General features: G+C 41.1%; 1 protein-coding gene across 3 annotated transcripts in view; it reads left to right on the top strand.

Moving 5' to 3' along the window:
* nedd4l (NEDD4 like E3 ubiquitin protein ligase) overlaps positions 1-13,584 on the top strand; it is a 37,818-nt gene that overhangs the window by 3,772 nt on the left and 20,462 nt on the right. For 2 of the 3 annotated variants that reach the window (XM_083892343.1, XM_083892344.1), the window contains exons 1-2: positions 7,901-9,251; positions 13,177-13,227. In XM_083892343.1, coding sequence (XP_083748469.1) covers positions 8,169-9,251; positions 13,177-13,227 — 1,134 coding nt within the window. In that variant the 5' untranslated portion in view covers positions 7,901-8,168. Of the gene's footprint in view, positions 1-2,199; positions 2,282-3,910; positions 3,950-4,515; positions 4,570-7,900; positions 9,252-13,176; positions 13,228-13,584 lie in introns of those variants that run through there. The other variant, XM_083892345.1, reaches the window with a different exon arrangement.

Consider the following 13,584-nt stretch of genomic DNA (forward strand, 5'->3'; position numbering starts at 1 on the left):
AGAAGTTACATAGTGCCAATGCAGGCAATGCAGACCTGCTCAGGCTTTGACAGTGGTGCCAGAGTGCATGTGTAATGTGTAGCATCCTGATATGTTGCTGGCAGGAAAGCTCCGCCTAAGTCATCAGAAGAAAAAAGAACTGTAATGAAGGATGAACTGGATGGTTTAATGTCTCGATTTGTTGGTACCGGAGACGATGCTGACATGGCAGTCTGTCTGTCCCCTCGTAAGATGCTCAAACCTGGCTCGTTCATTTTCCTTTTTGCTCCAAGTGCATTCCTGCCACTGTGTTGTATTAAATAGAGCTGCTTTGTTCTATTGTTTTCTGGTCTGTTGTTTTTCGGCCGAGTGAAACACCCCACAGTTTTGTTTTTTGTTGTTTTAGTGAGGTGTTGATGGAACTCTCATGCAATCAAACAAGTGGTGCTGAGGCACCTTTTGAATTCAGCGCCCCATGCTAGCTTTCATCTCTTAATGTTGACCTGAAGTAGTCTAACTCAGTAGGTCTTTTTGTTGATAAAGGGAAGGAAAAGAAAATAAATCTTATCATGGCAGGTACAGTTGGCCCATTGTTGTTTAGTCTCATCACAGAACCGCACAAACGGAAAGGAACTCCTCATTTGCATGGGGGGGTGTTGGATAATGTTTTTTTTTAAATGTTTCTCAATTATCTAGTGCCCTATTCCACTGCTTCCTCTGAGCTGGCTCGATCAGATAAATGTGAGACTGGGCTTCAACTGGCAGGCAGAATCACATTTTAGCCATATTAGTCCTGAAATAAAGTTACAGTGAATATCTTATCTGGATGGCCAGAAAAATAGAATCCAATGTAAATTGACCATGGCAAATCAAATGTAATACTTTCCCTACTTTTGTGTGTGTTAATCTAACCACTGTAATCAACTTGTTGTTTATGAAACATAGAACAGCAAGAGTATGGGGACATTTTTTTCCCACTTTCCTCTTATCTGTGAAGACTAAAAGAATGCCTTGGTGTGAAGAATTTGACAATGTGTCTCTATTCTTCCTGCAGCTTGCTGTTTTACAGCCTCACGGGAGAAACACACCTTGTGTTAGATTATGCTTTCGCAGTTACACACAGTGATAAACTTAATCTCAGGTCTCAGTGTTGAAGAAAAGACAGAGAAACGAAACATTATGGGTCGTGTCTGACATAGACCGTTGAGAGCATGGAAATGTTCTGTGTACAGGTTATAAAATAGTTACCTTTCAGAGTAAGATAAAGAACAACTTCACTATATCTACACACACACACCACCTGCTACATACAGTCTATTCTGTATTATATACGTATTCCTGTTTTATTGAAAGAAACCAAAACAAAAAGTGTATTGTGTACACAGTTTACAAAGTTGCCTCATCATCACTGTGGATAGACGTGTGAGACGTTTTACATCAAAGGGAGATTTTTGGGACTGAAGTAATCTGATGCTGTACCTGGTGTGGCCTGTTGAGACTGAGATCTGGAGATTAGCTTCCCTGCCCGGGTGAATAGTGCACCTCTGCCTCTCGACACAGAACTACCCTGTCTGCAACTTCAAATTAACCAGTTGGCTATTTTAACATAGCACAGTTACAAACACTCGGCTTACTAATTTCTATTTTTAGCACTCAGGTGTTTCAGGTGTAGTTTATTTGAGTGAGGTTGATAGCGATAATGTCCTATGGAGTTTATTTAGGCTGTGCAGTTTTTGTTGACTCTTGCCTTTGTGTAGCCGGAACAAGGGCCTTTCTGCATGGAGTTTGCATGTTCTCCCTGTGTGTGCGTGAGTTTTCGCCGGGTTCTCCGGTTTCGTCCCACAGTCCAAAAACATGCAATATGGGGATTTAGGTAAATTGGACACTCTAAATTTACCATAGCTTTGAGAGTCAGCGCGAATAGTTGTTTGTCTCTAAACTGTCCAGGGTGTACCCCACCTTTCCCCATATGTCACCTGACATAAAGCAGTAGAAAATAAGTGTGTGAGTTTTTGTTGATTTATAAAATGGGCATTCTTTAAGACATCCAAGTAAATAAAAAAAAGGCTGTTTGAACTGTCTTTCCTTACCAATTGGATCATTCATATCAAGGAAAATACCATGTATAATAATTTGAGATGTTTTTTTTTCATTTATTTTTTACCACTGAATTTTTCTTCACAATTGTTTTCTTTCTTTTTTTTTTTTTTTTTTTTACAGTGATCCTTATGTCAAACTATCCCTCTATGTTGCGGATGAAAACAAAGAGCTTGCCTTAGTCCAAACAAAAACCATTAAAAAGGTAAGTCCTGATATAAAATAAAAGTAGCTTTGATCTAAGCTGCACATTTCTACTCCCTTTGTGTTTTGCACAGACCTTTGGCCTGACGTTTACCGCCTAATGAGCTCTAATGTGTTTTCGCCATATCAGATTAGGCCATTCTTGCCACACCTGCACTGCACGCCTAATGTTCTGGCAATTAAATGTGACTTTGCTCTCCCTTTTAGTAGCAGGATTGCGATCACTAGATCTCAATTACACCCCAACCACCAACTTTCCTTTAAATGAAGGCTCTTATGTTATGTTGAGAGAGGAAAACCACAGGATGACATCAGGAGGCAGTGCTTCCTTTTCCTGATGAAGAAAATCCAGAGGGAGACATTGGGCAGGCTCCATTCCCCCATTGGTCTCTTTTAGGGTGGACATGAGTTCACAGCAGGGGGAGCTGTTACTTGCCATTATTTTAACCTCCATTAAGATTATTTCTCAATTTCAAAGCACACTGGAACTCAACATGTGTACCTTCACCACCAACATAGGAGAATATTTGGGTATATGTGATATGCACTAAATGTTACCCTCTACCCAAGAAAGGGATACTTCAAAATGCATCATTTATTTTCAGACTGAACCATTGATAATGTTTCTATCATGTTTCTACCACCATCCTGTAGCCTGACTCTGCAAGCAGCTCCTGATTTCTATTTAAACCCCTCCTTTCCTGATTGTTGCTGATAGCAACATGTAGCTGGTAGCCAACTTTCTGTTGCTGCCTCCATGCAGCTCAGGCCTCCATGCAGGCAGACATATGCTGCCAGTGGCCATGCTTGCCTTATAGGATATAAATAGCTGACAATGGACTGCTATGTGGAGCAGAAAAAGAAGAGTCACTACCAGCCTTTTCTGTGGGCTCTTCCATGTCTGGAAGTGGGGCACATTTGATGGAATCTTTGTTGCTGAATCTATGAGTTTGGCTTTTATCAAAAATGGCATTCAAAAGGCAAAAGCCTTAAAAGGCAACTTGGGATAAACATCTAGATTTCAGCTAGATTTCACCCTGAGACTTTACCACAGTCAGCATAATTTCATATATACAGTATTTCCACCATTTCTTCAAACTGATTTTGAGAGATTCTAGTGTTAAGTTGCCTCCATGTCGAAGGACAGAGGGTTCATTTATAATTCTGACATCTCGTTAGGTTTGGCAGTAATGTCTTTTTATTGTGGCTGTAAAATGTTGTGAAGATTTTATTAATCAAAGAAGGGATTCTAGTGAGAATTGTCACATATACAATATCTCAGTCTAGTAAAAAACTCAAAATTGGAAGGCAGATGAAAAAATTGTCTGTGCATCCACATACTGACCTGATCCATACAGGAAGTGGGTAAAAATCCTCATGCCTGTGAGCTGTTAATCTAGGAACTAATGTCAATCACTGGGACATGTTGGCCACAAACTTACTCTACGAATGCAAGATCACTGACGCACAAGTCTGAGCCTAATTTCTCACGTGGGCTCTATTCTCTCACTCTTGTGTTGGATGGATTTCATACATCTGCTCTGTTATGTGTGTAATCCAATCCTTTTCACTGTGGTGAGTTGATAACAACATACAGCTACTGTAATAAAAGTATACCTTTTTGTTTCAGACCCTCAATCCCAAATGGAATGAGGAATTCTACTTCAGAGTGAGTTCATATTTGACATCTCTTTATGTACTTCTTGTCCATCACCATGACAGTCTCATATTGTTTACTATAGAGCGGCAGTATATGTGAGACGTTTCAGAGCTTTGATTGTATATATTATCTGGGAGTAGAGTCCTGCCTCCTCCACAACTGTAATCAGACAGTCCATATTAGACTAGTCCTTTTCGCTTGTATGAGAATTATGGTTTAGTCCAATTTTTTAGTTAATCTGAACATTATTTACATAATTAATCATACTGCAATGTACATTTTGTTATACATGATAATGACATGCTACATTTTATTTTATTCAATGAAAACTTTTACTAACAAGAGGGTTTATTTCTGCACATGTTTTTCTTGGACCTGTTGATACTGTGCATCAAAGTGTCTCTGTGACATTTGGCACTCTCTGTCTTTTTGTTATTGCTTAACTGAAAACAAATATATTGACATATTTATCATAAATTGCCATTCATCTAACAATATTAAAGTATAACCTTTGATTTGGTTGCATTAGCCTCTGTTTCTCATCTCCCTTGTAACTTTTTTTTTTGTCAACACAGGTGTGTCCACACAACCACAGACTACTTTTTGAGGTGTTTGATGAAAACAGATTGGTAAGCCTCTTTTTTTTTTTCTTCTTTTTATATTACAATGTATTTTTACTTCCAGTAGGTTTTGAGAGCGCAACAGAAGATAATTCAGTTACACCCACTGTGATCCCCTTGGCCTCTTTTAATTGACTTCATGTAGTTTGTGCTTCATGTTTTCGAGGAGAGGAATTTTTGTCCCCATTTAAGTTTTTGTGGTATGGGTTTAGCATTGTCTCTAAGTTTGATGATTTTGCTGATAAAATGTTATATGCCACCACCTCAGGTGACAATTGTAAAACTGATATTAAAAAATGAATGCCGATATTTTACTTTGTCATTTTTCCGAGGGTAGCTTTCATTTTACCACAGGGATCACATCAAAGTGAATTGTTTTTATATGGACCCCCATGTCTTTATGGTTTTCCTCATTAACTCTCTGATGCACTGTGAGAATTAGACTGCCAAAATAGCAGGTGAAGATAAATACAGGGCTCTGTGAAAAATCTGACAGAGGTAGTGTTTGTCTGTATGTTTCCTCTCTTTTCTTTAAGACTGTTGTCCATTACCAACTTCTGCACTCCTCCTTTGTCAAGTTACTCAGATTTCTTCCCCCACTGAGGAGAGCATTTGTTTGTTTGGCATGTAAAATTACACCTGTTGCAGGCTCGCAGTTGCCAGCATGACGAGGTCAATAATTGCTTATTGGTTTACTTGGTGAGCCATTATCAGAACTGATAAGAGTTGTATGAAGTGGTTGTTGACGTTATTAATTGTGTGAGAAGCAAGTCGCTTCGATGTTAGGACCGCGGTTTCTTTTTTAGTTTCTCAGTGACTCTGGGGGTATCAGTCTGGAGTTTGGTGTTTGATAAAGAACAATGGAACAATTTGTAGCCCAACGTAGAATCGATCCTCTTGGCTAGGAAAGGCACATTCTGTTCTTCACAGCTTCATGGGGACTTTTATGGGAGTTTGCATGGTTTCGATGTGGGGAGTGTCTTTGTAAAATCACATCCTGTGCTTTTTCAGTCAATTAAATCAGGTGAAAACTGGTAGGTTTTATAATTCATTCTCAGTCTCTTTCACGTGTAAAAACTGAGCTTACGTGTGTGTGTGTGTGTGTGTGTGTGTGTGTGTGTGTGTGTGTGTGTGTGTGTGTGTGTGTGTGTGTGTGTGTGTGTGTGTGTGTGTGTGTGTGTGTGTGTGTGTGTGTGTGTGTGTGTGTGTGTGTGTGTGTGTGTGTGTGTGTGTGTGTGTGTGTGTGTGTGTGTGTGTGTGTGTGTGTGTGTGTGTGTGTGTGTGTGTGTGTGTGTGTGTGTGTGTGTGTGTGTGTGTGTGTGTGTGTGTGTGTGTGTGTGTGTGTGTGTGTGTGTGTGTGTGTGTGTGCATATTCCACGTGTCAGTAGAGGGTAACTGCTAGTGCTCAGCCTGTGAAGAAAAGGGCAGCTCTAATTTTTCCCCTCGGTGTAGAAGAGGATGACACAAGAAAACACAGCACAGACAGCCTTAAGCCTCGTCTTCGCCTTATATGTCTGCCAGGAGGTGCTTTTCTGTCTATCTCTAGGTGCATACCAAGGCAGCGCCTCCACCACTTGCCAGTATTTTTTTTTCAGGAGGGGCTGCTTGTTCTCATAGATCCATTCATTTTGGGTATTTGTCAAATGAGAGTAGGGTTTGACTTTTGTGATAGCATATATGATTGGTTGTGATTTAGTGGTACTAATGCTTCAGATGCATTAAATGTAAAAAAAAATATAGGATAGGATAGGAATGTAAATTAAGAGTTTGATATAGCTTACAGTGAAATACTTTGTTTGTAGCAGTGGTTTTATGTCATTTGGTAAGCTGGGACCACTACCGTTGGACCATACATATGTATTTTGTTTAATTTATATAGAGCATTTCATGCACTTAGTCACTGTGTTAACACTGACGGCAGTGTTTACGGTGTGGCTGTGTGGCTGTGAACCACAACTTCTTCCCGTGCTAAAGTCTCTTCCATTGGCTGTTGCTACTTATTGCTAGATATCCAGTAAATGTTTTAGTCTCTTTGATAATCTCTTGTCCATAGTGCACTTTCACGATTTAAAAAACAAACAAACACATTTTTAACCTTTTCTCTGGTGTCGCCACTGTATCTTGCTTCTTTATACAGATGATGACATTTATAGGTTAAGCCTGTTACAGAAGTTCATCAAGAACAAGGCAACTGCCTTTTGAACAATATTCTATGGACTTTGTCTGGGATGTACATGGAGGCGGAGAATTCCCCAACCATCCCTCGCCTTGGGGCAAATGGCAAAGTAGCCCCAAATCCCCCCATTTTCACATGATTACACAGTTAAATCACTTTATTGTCTCAGAGGATGAAGCGCTTACTCATTAATATGCACTTTGTAAATGAAATGTCTTTCCATGGTTTGTCTATAACTGTAGTCAATTAACATGACATTTGCTTAAGAATCAGCATGTCAGTATCACAGACTAATGTGACTACGGAGTCGTACCTTGGTCAGTTTCGGATGCAAAGACGGTGGCCTATAAAACCACTAGACAGTCAAGTGTTTGGCTTTATGCGGAAGACGGCCAATGTGTTTTCTGTTTGAAGTAGACTTGGATATCGTTCCCCAGAGAGTACTGTTATGTTTGTCTTATCAAAGCTGCAATCTGTCAGACAATCTTCTCCCCACCCTGCTGCTGCCTTTTTTTCCTCAACCATTTTTAACAACAACCTCCATATGCTTCTTCGTTTACAAGCTTCTAGAAGTAAAAGGGCTAAATTTGTCATACATATTTGTTGTTGAGTTTTTGTGAGACTTAGTGGCATTTATTCTGTAATTTGGAAGTATTAAATTAATGTTCTATCTATATAATAAGGACATAATTATCATTATTTAAAAAAACAAAAAAAAACAAAAGGTAAATTATTGCGATTAAATATGATTGCTTGCCATTAGGAATGAAGACACTGATTGGAGGTGGGGAGGATGATAAAGAGCTAAAGATTTAAACAGATCATGTGAAAAGAGGGAGGGTTAGACACTGGTAAGTAGGATGTGCTTGGGGGGGGCTATTTGGCACTTGAGGGTAGCATGAAGTTGTAACAGGAGGTGCTGGGGCCATTTGTAGTCACGTGATTGACAGGCAACCCACCGTAACCCCGGAAACCAGGAGCGCCAGCCTCTCTAAACCAATCATGTCTGGAATGCTGGCTGTCACTCGGCTCAGGCTATTTCTGCTGTCTGTCGCTAGTGCTTGGTAGTGCTAAGGGTCTGACATACATGGATCCTTTTTTGTTTTTCCTCCTCACCCTTCCTCTCTTTTACCTTCACTCTGCCTTCACAGTGTACATTTGACAGCTCATTTGTGGTGGCTGCTTGGTTTTTGTGACTTCTTTCCTCCATAGATTTTACTGTGGGAAGGAACGTTGTGGAAAGGACTCTGACAGGCTGGGAGGGGGTGGGCAAAAGAGAGAGTGGAAGAAAAAAGGGGTTCAGTCATCAGCCAAAGGAGAGAAGTAGGCGACACTGAGAGACAGAGACTGAAGCCAGAGGAAAGAAGAGGAACCAAAGAGCCAGTCAGAGAGTAAAGAAAAGGGAACAGGAGCTGTGGGACGTGAGGTGAAAATGGCACAACGTCTGCGTTTGTACTTTGGCTCAGGTCGCAGTAACACAGCCCCGGAGATATTGGAAGGAGACTCTGAGGAGCAGCAGGGAGACAATGACGTGGTCACAGCGTTCAGCTTGCAGCCACCTACGGCTTTGAGGCCTTCCCAGGAGCAAACTGCACAGCGCATCCCACCAAGGGCTTTTAATTTGCACCGGGAGCCTTTGCTTAAACGCAGCTCCTCCATGTTTATACCACAGCTTGCTGCCCACCACGACCCACGTCCCACTAAGAGCTCCTCCATGCACATCTCGCTTCAGCGTTCTAATGGTTCGAGTAATGGAGATTCCATTGGCTATGCTGACGATGTCCTACCACCTTCTTATAGTCCCCCTGGACCTGCGCCTGCCTACACAGAACCACAGAGCCATACAGATGTTCCACAACAGCCGCCACCACCGTACTGCAGTACAGATCCTTTAAACTTACCCAAACGCAGAGTCTTCAGTATTGGTACAAATGGCAGTACAATGTATAGCAAAGGACAACCAGGTATCAGTGTTGGTGGGATTTGCATTCAAAGGAACTCTTCTGATGGTTCTGATGTCAAGCATTTTAGAATCCTTCCTTATGCTGGCTGGGCTGTCCAGCAACAGAGCTTGGACAATTGCTCAGGTGCAAAAGGTGGAACTCAGAGACTTGTGCTTCAGCTCCAGCAAAATCAGGATCAGGATCAGAACCAAGGCAAGCAACAGGCTGTTGCATCACAGGAACAATGCACAAATGTTGGCGTTGTCAGCTCAAGAGGCAGCTGCATTGTGCGTTACCCCAAAATTCGACTGGAGAGTAGCTCATCTCGTCAGAGGCTGCTGCTGGATAATCTACATCAAAAAAGTGTCCCTGATATCACAGATAGAGAGGAGACCCAAACAGACATTGAGACACGGAATATGGAAGCAAGAAACCATTCCGATGGTTGTACTTTGGAAATCAGTGGGGAAACTCCTAGAAGGCAGCCTCATTTCAAGATATATTTTACTTCAGGTGGAGGTGGTGATCAGGATGTGAACCATGGCAATGATTCAACAGGGAATAATCCCAAGGTAAATATTATTAGAAGTGTTTAGTTATGGTTTATGCATTGTAAAATGAAGAGTAAATAAATACAAAGAATACTGGCGGCAAGTTCAAAATACGATAGTTCAGCCGTATTACTATTTAGTTCAAAACGGAAGGTAGTGGAGTCATGGACATAAATGAAATGGAACATTTAGGAATTTTAACTTTTGCCAACTTCGGTCTGGACTTTTCACATCTACATTTTTTGTATTTTGCCTCTTTCTCTCCCCGGATCCAGTCCAGACATGGAGAGATTTCCATAGTGCAAATAGAGGGTGGTGATGCTCTGGGAAGTGAAAAGCAAAGACTTGGTTTCTCATCTTAAGTAGACACAGGATGGCTTTCTTTCTCTTGCCAACCCAAGGCATTTGACATTTTACACACATCATCCATTCAGTCATGAAAATTAAACAAGAAAGATCTTATGGACGATGAGTTCCCCCAGCTACTTGTTGCCTGCTTGAAGGAAATGTGACATATAAGTTTGGTAATAGCCTCAACTGCAGCCAGTGGTCTTTGAGAGGTGGCTGTTTCTATCTTTAGTATGTTTTGAGTGTGGTTGTTGATTTTGAGAGTGGTTAGGAGACATAGACCTCACAGCGATATTATCGCTGTGAGGTGGCATGGGTCCGTATCCTCTTCGCACATGCTCTGTGACTGATTGAGAACTAGGATCACATTACAGCCCAAATGATTATCAGAGAACCTGTTGAGTTTTTAACATCAAGCAGCACTATTGATATGTCCATCTCTCCGTCCCTATCCGATATCTGCACTATACATTGAACAGATGTGACAAATGCACACAGATGACATGATTATGCTATGTTATTGCAGTGAACAACTGGTAAAATGCCAAGATATACAGCAATGCACCAAGCATTAGAGAAGACTGGTAACAAGAAAAGATAGATGGATATAATAAAACACACTTAATTCAGCAGATGCACATTTGTAAACATGTTTATAAGACAAGTCCATGGCCATCCTTGCTCCTAAATTAAATTCATGAAATGATGAAATAATTGACAGTACCTAGGATATACTTGAGTGTGTTATACAATTAGGGAAAGAGGGGTGCTATCCATAATTTTAAAACCCATTGTGTTGTATTATCTTAGGGAATACCATGCAACAAGGGAATCCACATTTAGAAGATAATGATGGGTCTTCCCTAACTGATGGCCTGGGGTGTGACTGGCCCCTTTTAAATCTGTGCGTGGTACACTATGTGTGTCTGTGTTTTCATGTGTGCCAGCTTGACTAGCTGCAGACAGTTATGCCCCTGGGCTCTCCTCTTGTTATGGCCCTGCCTCAGTGCCTCCCAGTTACCATCCAAGACAAGATTGTTGGTGGAATGGGGTGATCTCTCTCTCTCTTTCTTATGTTATCTATTTTATACTGTCCAGTACGTGTCAGAAGGATTCATGTTGCGTCTTTTGTGCCCTCTGTCAGCTCTGGCATTCCAATTCAGTTGTGTTGGCATAGTTACTTCTGAGGAGGTGATGCAGCCTTTTCACGCCTTCTTGACAGCCTGGATGTGCTCCAGCTTCCTCTATATCATGGACTGTCAGACCCTGTGTAGACCTGCTAATATATGGGTCTCGAGAGATCCAATCAAATGACGACAACGTTCCTGTTCTATATGGAAATAATAATTAATAAAAGTCATTTATGATCATCAATGGCAACTAGGGTTCATTGTATCACCAGTTCGTGTCTTTTCATCTGTTTCCTTGAAGTTGTAAAACATGATCCAATACATGCACTTTTTTCCCCTCATTTTCATCTTGCGGTGTTCAGGTTTGGGGGCACACAGCAGTACAGTGGCTAGCATTGTTGCCTGAATTATCTCTGGGTACTCTCTCTCCTCCCACTGTCCAAAAACATGCAATGTGGTTATTAGGTCAGTGTAATGGTGGTTTGTCTCTGCCCAATGCCATTTGGAAGCAAGTGATTGAATGAGTGTTCACGTTTGCTAGCAGATCTTATGTGTCAAAGTTCACTACGTTTGCCACCTTAGTCATTATGACTGGTGTTCCAATGAATTTATGCATGTACCGCCTATGGCCCCGCCGTAGGTTATTCTGTTAATTGATGTTAGAAGTGACGTGGTGGGAACATTTCCACACTATGATGGTGGTTCTGTGGCACAGCGAGTCATCTTTCATTTGGGAGGTGGTGGGTTTGATTCCCTGCTCCGCAAGTCTACATGCAGATGTGTCCTTGGGCAAGACACTTAATCCCCTGTTGCTCCTGATGGCTGTGCTGGCAGCGCGTTAATGGTTATGAGAGATGTGTTTATAGAAAACGCGCTGCACATAGTGCTGGGTGAATGGCAACAACTGTAGTGAAAAGCAGCTTTGAGTGGACTAGAAAAGCACTATATAAATACAGACCATTTAATATTTATTTTATGCTCTAATGTTGTAGGATAGATAGCTATAAAAGTGTCTTTCGTATGCGTCAAGGCTTGAACTCCTTGTGTCTCCTCCATGTGGCACTCTCCCTCTCCCCCTCTGAGTGTAACCTGGCCTTCGGAGGCAGCTGCAGACTCAACTGTGACCCTGTGATGACTCTGCAATTATATCCCTCTGCATAAACATACTCATAGCTTAAAATTCTTGTTATAGTTAAGATGAGAAAACAACAGCCATGTCTCATAGGATTACACATTTCCCATAGGAAACTGCCATTATAGGCTTTTTCATTTGTTGCTAGCTAGATAAAGTTTGTAGTATATCATCAGTGCTGTACACTGGTATGAAGATTCTTTTCCATAAAAGACACAAAAAGCTTCACAAATCCACACTGAAGGTCACAGATCAACACATGGGAACTACTGTGAAAGAATATTCTCGCATTGTCCAGGGTTCTTTTGTTTTGTTGCCTATAAATATTATTCCTCACTGTTTGTTCGATGTCTTTTGATTGCGTGCGTGCGTGCGTGCGTGCGTGCGTGGGTGAATGTGTGCGTCAGAGTGAACACGCAGGCATTCACAAGTATCTGTTTCCATGCCTGTGCATTCATAATCATAATTAAATGTTTTGATATTACTAATTTGTAACTTTCACCATTGAATTCCAGGTTGGATAAAGGCCAACATGGTTTCCAAGTGCACTAAGAACACTCTTTTCCTATATATATTAGGCTAAATGAACCAATGCTCTCGGTTTTAGTGTTTGGTCTAATTAAAAAAAGGGAAAAAAGAAAAAAAAGAATATATATACATGGTGATTAGTTATTCCTGTTGTCTAAAAGAGTTGTGTTCCACACAGGCGTCTTCCAAGAATGGGCTTTTCCATATCGGACAGGTAATCATTGCTCCTCCTGGGGACTGCGGACCGTTACCTCAGTCATCCTTAAACCCTCCTTTCCTCTGAGTCTGCATCCATAGTGGCAAAACGATGGACAAATCGACTGGTTTCTTAAATGCAAACCTGCCCAGATTCTTCCCTGTTGTGACATTCTTCCTGTCTCTCCCTCTGTCTGGCTGATTTGGCTTCTATCTGGTGGCAGTGACTGTTATTTTTTTCTTTGATGGTTTACAGGTTCTTCTCATCTGAATTAACACCTTATGTGTGTAGATGAAACACTCGACTGAAAAATGTTGCACTTTACTCATTTACTGTTTTGTGACCATTTATCAATTTCATATTTCCACAAATGTTCATTCATAAAACTGGAGGTTATGTGGGTCTTTTTTATGTCGCTTTCACTTTGTTGGTGTTAAAATAATAATGGTGCCAGACAGAGAACCAATATGGTGCTCAAATTAATTCACTTCATCTCTGGTTTTTCCCCCCCTAAGCTTTCCTTTCTCAAGTGTTGGTGTTCCCCAAACAAACAAGCTGCTTTTTTTTTTAAATTAAGCTGCTCAAAGTGACTTCCTTTTTTTTTCTTTCTAGACCAGAGATGATTTCCTGGGTCAGGTTGATGTTCCACTCAGTCATCTGCCGGTAAGTGTATTCGCGTCTACCATGTATGGGTTCTTGTGTGTGGCCAGACTGACTGTTGTTGTGCTACTGTTTTGAATAGTCAGCTATTTCTTATCTTGAATTTTGTTAGGCCTGTTTAACCTCTGTGAAGCTCTGTCAAAGACTACTTATGTCTACTTATGCATGCCTGTATTTGGTGTGAGGAAGTGCTAGACACACAGGCAATAGTTTGTTGTGTTCCCACACTCCTTGTTAGAGATGGACATTTGGTTGTCTAGAGTATAAACAATGGTGGCTGTCCTGAGGGTGGGCTAATGTCAGAGTCATTGGAAAAGAAAGATATGCTTGTCATATTCACACACACACTGGCTCTCACTT

Source organism: Microchirus variegatus (assembly GCF_963457635.1).
Source record: "Microchirus variegatus genome assembly, chromosome: 1".
Lineage (NCBI taxonomy): Eukaryota > Metazoa > Chordata > Actinopteri > Pleuronectiformes > Soleidae > Microchirus > Microchirus variegatus.